We start from the raw sequence: 7,418 nt of genomic DNA on the forward strand, positions 1-7,418 counted from the left end.
ACAAAGTTAACGTCGACGGGTCGTTTGTTCCTGGCCAGCAACATGCAGGATGGGGAGTTGCTATCAGATCGAAGGATGGTCCCTTACTCTGTGCACGGGCAAGTCGAGGCGAGAATATCAGCGATGCTTTCTCGGCAGAAGCCATGGCGATGTCACAAGCGATCAACACTGCTGCAGATATGGGTATGACCCGAGTGGAGTTTGAAACGGATTCACAGCTCCTGGCGGATGCTCTTGACCCGGGGAAGGTGGATTCCTCGGCGTACGCTGCGGTGATCGAGGACATGAAATATCAACTGAAAATTTGGTTCCCTGAGTTCTCCATTTCGGTTTGTAGGAGAAGTGCAAATACAGTAGCTCATGAATTGGCCAACCTTGGCCGCATGTATGATCAAAACCACTGTATGCATGCAGTGGGAGTCCGATATACGCACCCATGTGGGTGACCGTGTTTTGGGTGATTTGCCCAACAACAGTTAAGTAATAAAGCCAAGTTGCTTAAAAAAAAAAAAGAGGAGGGAGAGCGCCCACCCTACCCGGCCGCAGACGAACCGACGCCGGAACCAGACTCAGGCCGGCCACCATGGCTGCAGCCACGCCACTGCAAACCACCACCACGTATGCAGCTTCCCTGCTGGACCACTGCCACCACCCTACATCGCCCGCAACCACCCGAGGCCAAACCTGAAGGGATCTGGCAGAAGATGCCTGAGCACGCCACCGCCCGATCTGAGTCTTCGGCAGTCGCTGCACCACCAACGCCTCCCAGGAAGCCAACGCGACACCACTAGGCACTCTTGTCGCCGCCGTGAAGATGTGCCGCTGGACCCCGCCATAGCCTAGCGCCCCCACTCGACCGGCCGCCCCGCGCCAGCCGTGGGACACGAGCGGAGGGGAAGGGAAAGCCCCGCCGCCGCCCCTGCCAGCCGGGCTTCGCCCGGCAGCGACTCTGGGTGGCCCAGAGGGGATGGCTGAGGGAGGGGGTGTGGCGGCGGACTAAGGGTTCCCGGGAGCTCGTGGGAGGGAGGGGAAAACAGAAAAATGACTTGCCACTAGAACAACGCCGATCTCCAATCAGGCAGAAGTTGTGCATGGATCGCTTGAGCGCCCCTTATGCGGGCAGTGCTGGTCATGGGCCATGCTTTTCTGTTCTTTCTTTTCGGCTTCGTTCATTTTGTTTTTCCTTTGGTTCTTTCTTTTTGTTTAATTTTTCTTCTCTTTCTTATTTTCTTTTATTTTTTATTTCTCAGTATTCAAAATATGTTCATGATTTTTTGAATTCATGAACATTTTATGAATTTCTTGATATTTTTTCAAATCCGTGAACATCTTTTGAATTAGGGATTATTTATTGATTTCATGAACATTTTTTTATTTTTTTCAAAATCATGAAGATCTTTAGAATTCGTGAACATTTTTGGATTTTGTGAACATTATTCAAATTCATGATTTTTTTTGTTTCACGAACATTTTAACAAATCTGTGGACATTTTTTCACAAATAATTCACTAACATTTTTAGATTAGTAGCAAGAACATGTGCAAATGAAACAATGATTATTAGATTAGAAGTGCAAATGAAACCATAATTCCTAGATTAAAAGTTACTGGGCTTTTGGAGTTTCATACCTCTAGTTCTTCTCGGTCCTCTCTATGTCTTGACCATCTTTCACTTAATTCTCTCCATAGGCTATCCATACATGATTCCTGTGCATACTACAACTTACATGATTAGGCCATTGCGGAAAGTAAACTGAGAGACAATATGTGTTAACGAGGTTCATGGATCAGCCCCTACATCACTAGAGCATGACTACGTGCTCCTCTTTCATGAACTAACAACATAGTATAATCAACTACAAGTCCGTCGAGGTCATCAGACGCATCAAGACCATCACACCAGGGCTAGTCCGGTCACCCTCGTGATCTTATGTCTAGCCTACCAGCTTTGTCAAGTCTATTTTGGCTACCATGTGATGCCTTTATACAACAGAACCGAGTTACATATGTTCGACCCAAAAGGCTACCCCCACACACCCCGCGCCTGCCCGCTTACACCAATTCCAACTATGGCCCTATACACATTTGACACCGATTTTTTTTTTTTGAGAGACAAGGCTTTATGCCCAGGTCTATTGCTAATCTGGAAGTTCAGTACTGTGGTACAGTAATCAGGGGGTTTGGCAGCAATTCTAACATCCTGTCTTTAAGAGTTAGTAAAGCAGAAGTCATGTAAAGTGACTGAGTACGTGAATGACATATGGACATACACGAAAGTGAAATATATGTGCATGCTTTGAATGCCCAGGTCTTCAAGATCATTGCAATAACATGTGCAAATGAAACTATAAGTGATTACCTGTAATTACAAAGATGTAATAAAAGGGCTTTTTGTAGTTGTGTACCTCTAATCCTTCTTCTTGCGCTAATAATTCTTCTTGTCCTTCTTCATTTGGTTCTTCCTCTGGCTCTAATATTACTTTACGGATGTGAGAAACCTTACATGCATCCTCCCTTCGGGACCTATGGACCAGACTTGAACATCCAGAAATGTACAATTCCTCCAGGGCAGTAAGGTTTCTTATGCTTTCAGGCAAAAATGTGATGTTGGAACAGTCTCTGATGTGAAGTTCTCGCAGGGAACTGAACTGTCCTAGCCATTCCGGCAATCTATATAGTCCTTCGCACTCGAGAAGCATTAGTACTCTCAGAGCAGTGAGATTTCCCATACTTGCAGGCAATATTCTTAAATTGCGACAATCTTTTATGCCCAAGACTTGTAGAGAAGGGAGATATCCCAACCAATCCGGCAGCATCTCAAGGTCCTCCAACGACATCAAACTTAGTTTTTTGAGAGAGGTGAAGCAGCTAATGGCCTCTGGCAAGGCCCTCAAGCCGCGGCAGGAGGTCAATGAGAATTCTTCGAGAGCGGGGAATTGCTGTAGTATGCACCACTCGGAAGAACGAAAGATGCAATTTTTTATACCCATGCGACAAGGAAGAGTGGAAGACGAGAGTTCCCAAAATCCAAGTCTTGGTCCTGCCAAAGCCTCGTTGCTATTGTCCAAGATCCAAAACATACTTCTGGGGGGATATGGTAGGAACTTCAACTTTGGGCAGTCCTTCAACTCTAGATTATGCAAATTAGGGATTAAAAATTCTCCATCTTCTTCGCCTGTCTGTGTTGTCCACCATTCCACCAAATTGTCCATCGACTTCAACTGTAGCAATCTTAATTTCGTACAAGTTCCACCCTCTCCATAGAATTCCTTGCCAATTTTCGTGACGTTGGGAATTTTCTGCAGATATAGACTTCTTAAATTTGGTAGCTGCCCAAATGGAGGAAGATTATCACATGCACCTAAATCAAAAAGACTCAGATAGGTAACAGAAGGGAGGTGGGAGGATATGTGCGACATCCAGTTAGGGAAACCCTTGCTCATATAGCCTTGTATCATAAACTGTTCAAGATTTCGAGCTGGTATGAGCCTCTCCAAAATAGATTCAGCCGAGGATGCATCAGCATTCATATTCTTCTGATTCCAATGGAGAGCTAGCTGTCTAAGACATGATTTATCACGCAGCTTGATTGTCTCTGCATCTTCCGGTCTCTTGACACGCTGAAGCGATCGAATTAACAGCTCAGGGCAATTCACATGTCCAAGCTCAACAATACTGTTGTATCTTCCTGTGTTGCGTACTCTGTGTACTGTGCGGCCTGGTAAATTTAGACTCTTCTTAATTTCCTGGGCTTCTCCAAATACCCTAGGATGTCCTGACGTGACCACAAATTGGGTGAGACTAGCCATTTTACTGATGCTATCTGGCAAGTGACCGAGAGCACCAGCAGAAATGTCCAATATTTGGAGATTAAGATCACCTAGTGACAAGGGGAGCTCTAGCATCCCTAAGCAATATGACAAATTGAGACACTTCAGATTAGTCATCTTGCAGACTGACTCAGGCAACCGTGCTAGCCTGGGACAACTTGTTACGTTCAAAGATTCAAGTTCTGAAAGGTCGCCAAAACACTCAGGGAGTACTATAAGGGCACGGCAATCTGAAAGGTTTAGGTCTTTCAAATGCTTCAGTTGGCAAAATGATTCTGGTAGAACTGAAATCTTGTAGCAATCAGAAAGGTTCAAGAACCTAAGATTTTCAAGATTGCCGAAATCTTGTGGTAGATTTTTTATCTCATGACAACCTAATAGGTTTAAATGTTCTAAACACTCCAGGCTAAAATTGTCAGGAAGTTCGGTTAGCTTGGAACAACTAGACATGTTTAGGAACATGAGTTTGTTAAGAAGATGAAAATTGTCAGGGAGCTTACTGAGGCTCGCATTGCCAGCTAGGTCCAAATAGCAGAGTTTGTTGAGGCTACAGATACTGTCAGGCAAGGTTGCAAGTGAGCAATTGGACAGAATTAGAGTTCCCATATTTTGAAGTGAATGGAAAGACTCAGGAAGTGATGTGATTGGCAGGCTAGAGGCATCAAGGTACCTAAGTAGCTTCAACTGAAGCACGGAACATGGCAAAAGTATGTTGCTTGGAGTAGATTGCCCCACAACTAAACATCCACTTATGTCCAAGACCCGTATGTACTTGGTTCTGGAAAATGCCTTTTGGGGAAGCTGCTGTTTCTCTGAATGTCTTACATGGAAGGATCTGATGTTGCCTGGCAGATAATTGAAAACCTTATACTGATTCTGGTAGTTGATCAACTGTGCATGTCGGCAATAACGATGTTTTGCTTTCTTCCTAGTCCTCGGATCAGTAGCATTTAGAACAATAGATTCATGACCCAAAATTATCGTTGCAAGATCGTGCACCAAATCATGCATTGTGAGCTCTCGAGGAGCATTGGCATGCACTGGACTTGACCTAATCTGCAGAGGGAAGTAAAATCAAATTAGTCTTGTAGAATAAACTGTAACAGTTTGACTAATTCACATCTAGATGTTTTTTAAGGATGTCACATCTAAGCTCCCACAAATACATAATGCAGCAACAAGAAACAAAAAAAGAACAAAGACAAAAAAAATAGACCACAAATAAAGTGAATATCAACTTAGATGTGACATAACTATGTCACATCTAGATGTGTCCTAGACAAACCCAAAATGTAAACCCGACATGGTTATGCTTAGTTACCAAGTGAAGAATCTTTCTATGATTAACATTAATAACTTATAAATTAGTGGCCGCAGATAGTAACTAAACGCCCCCGCAAAAAAAAGATAGTGACTAACGGAATGCACAAAATCTATAAGGCTCATCTAACACCCATAATTGATAATTAATTCTTCTAATGGTCAATTAGACTTCTAATACCTTCCTCCCCATCCAACTCGCCCTAATGGTTGACTAGTCAAGGTGAATCTGGATATTTAAAGTATGTTTATCTGTTGGCTGGTGGGCGTGATAACATAGGAACACTAAATGTAACATCCCAAATTTTCAATTTGGAATGTTATACATTAGAGCATCATGCATATCATATTTTATTTTGCACTTTGGTTGATCCTAGAAATTCTATACAACTCAATGACACATGGAGAGAGTTGGGGATTTCGTTATTTTCATATTTGAGTTTTCTCAAATTTTGAGAGTAGGATCATTTGATTTTATTTATTTTATCATCAATTATTTTTATTACAAAAATATGAGAGAGGGAATAAAATGACTTTTCCAAAATAAAGAAATATTGAGGATTTAATAATAAAATCAAATAAGATTTTATTTTGGAGTTTTTCGGTGTTTTATTTGAATTTAGGAAAAAAAGTGCGTTTTTCAAAATTGTATTTAGGGCCCAAATAAATGTTCACCTTGTGCGTCTTGATTTTAGAAGCCTGTGAAAATTTATTTCGGAATTTTTGAAGTCCGTTTAGTATTTCTTTTTATTTTTCTTCTGAGCGAAATAATTAAAAAAAACGAACCGACTTAACGGGCCGTGTCCGACCTGGACACCGACCCGGGAGGCCTTTATAAGCCGAGGCCCGGCCCCAGGGGAAACCCTAAAGCGCCCTAAGCCGCCGCCGCCCTAAGAAGCCGCCGCCGCCGTCCGCCGCCGCCGGATCTCGCCGCCGAGGTTCGTCGCGCCTCGTTTTCCATGTCGAAAAAAAGAGAGAAAAAAATTCGGCGTTCGTCGTTTTTCTTTTTCTCACATTAAATCCGCGATTTTTCTGATCGCGATTTCTTATCCGATTTTCGTTTTAGTTTAACTTTTCGCTCGTTTATCGGAATCAGGCGATTCAAGCGCCTAGGGATTCGTCTCCAAACCCTCTATCCGTTTAACCAACTTAAACAAGTTTTTGCTACTGTAAAATTTGCCCTAGATCCAGATTACTAGAACGAAGTTGTTTTCTTTCGCCGTTTGATTTTCGTTGCTTCGTTCGATTTGCTTCTTTTTGCCAACCGGAGTTCTTAAGTTGAACCTTCTGGTTAGATCTCTTATTTGAGTTTTACCTGTGCATTAGATGAGTACTTATTGTATTCTTGTTTGTTTGTCTGCGATAGAGTACCCGGAGTGCGCCGCCTGTTACTTCGAATCGTTAGGTTTCCCGGATCATCGGCAAGGCAAGTAACACTTTGATCATACCTTTCCTACTACCCAGTTTTATTGCATTAGATCAAATCCTCACACATTGCATGTAACACCCCGGGTGTAACTTACCCAATATGTACTCCAACTCTTCTTGTTTCCGGCCTTAAGTTATTTTATTTTCTCGGGTTCGGGTTTTTGTCTCCGTGTGTTGTTGTCGTTGTCATGCATCTCATATCATGTCATCATGTGCATTGCATTTGCGTACGTGTTTATCTCATGCATTCAAGCATTTCCCCGTTGTCCGTTTTGCATTCCGGCGCTTCGTTCTCCTCCGGTGGTCAATTCTACCTTTCTTTCGTGTGTGGGGATTAAACATTTCCGGATTGGACCGAGACTTGCCAAGCGGCCTTGGTTTACTACAGGTAGACCGCCTGTCAAGTTTCGTACCTTTTGGACTTCGTTTGATGCTCCAACGGTTAACCGAGGGACCGAAAAGGCCTCGTGTGTGTTGCAGCCCAACACCCCTCCAATTTGGTCCAAAACCCACCTAAACCTTCTCCATCACCTAGAGCGTTCGATTACGATCGCGTGGCCGAAAACCGCAACTCATTTGGACTCTCCTAGCTCCTCCTATGCCTATATATAGCCCCTCCTCCGAAAATCCGGATCTCCCTCGTCCGAAACCCTAAAAAAATCGTCTCCGCCGCGCCGGACCAAATCGCCGCCGCCAACCAGGGTCTGCCACGTGTCCCTGGCCGGCCTCCTCCGTCGCGGCCCGCGGGAGCCCGCAACCGGCCCCCGCGGCCCAGATCTGCTCCGCCGCCCCGCGCCTCTTCCCCGCCGCCCGGTCCTCGCCGCGCCGCCGTCTTCGCCCC

General features: G+C 44.2%; 1 protein-coding gene across 1 annotated transcript in view; it reads right to left on the reverse strand.

Moving 5' to 3' along the window:
* The window catches only part of LOC123067752 (disease resistance protein RPV1-like), an 18,385-nt gene that overhangs the window by 5,101 nt on the left and 5,866 nt on the right, over positions 1-7,418 (reverse strand). The window contains exons 2-3 of the mRNA XM_044490415.1: positions 2,405-4,885; positions 1,629-1,715 (exon numbers count right to left, since the gene is read on the reverse strand). Coding sequence (XP_044346350.1) covers positions 1,629-1,715; positions 2,405-4,885 — 2,568 coding nt within the window. The remainder of the gene's footprint in view (positions 1-1,628; positions 1,716-2,404; positions 4,886-7,418) is intronic.

The sequence above is a fragment of the Triticum aestivum genome, chromosome 1A, assembly GCF_018294505.1.
Source record: "Triticum aestivum cultivar Chinese Spring chromosome 1A, IWGSC CS RefSeq v2.1, whole genome shotgun sequence".
Lineage (NCBI taxonomy): Eukaryota > Viridiplantae > Streptophyta > Magnoliopsida > Poales > Poaceae > Triticum > Triticum aestivum.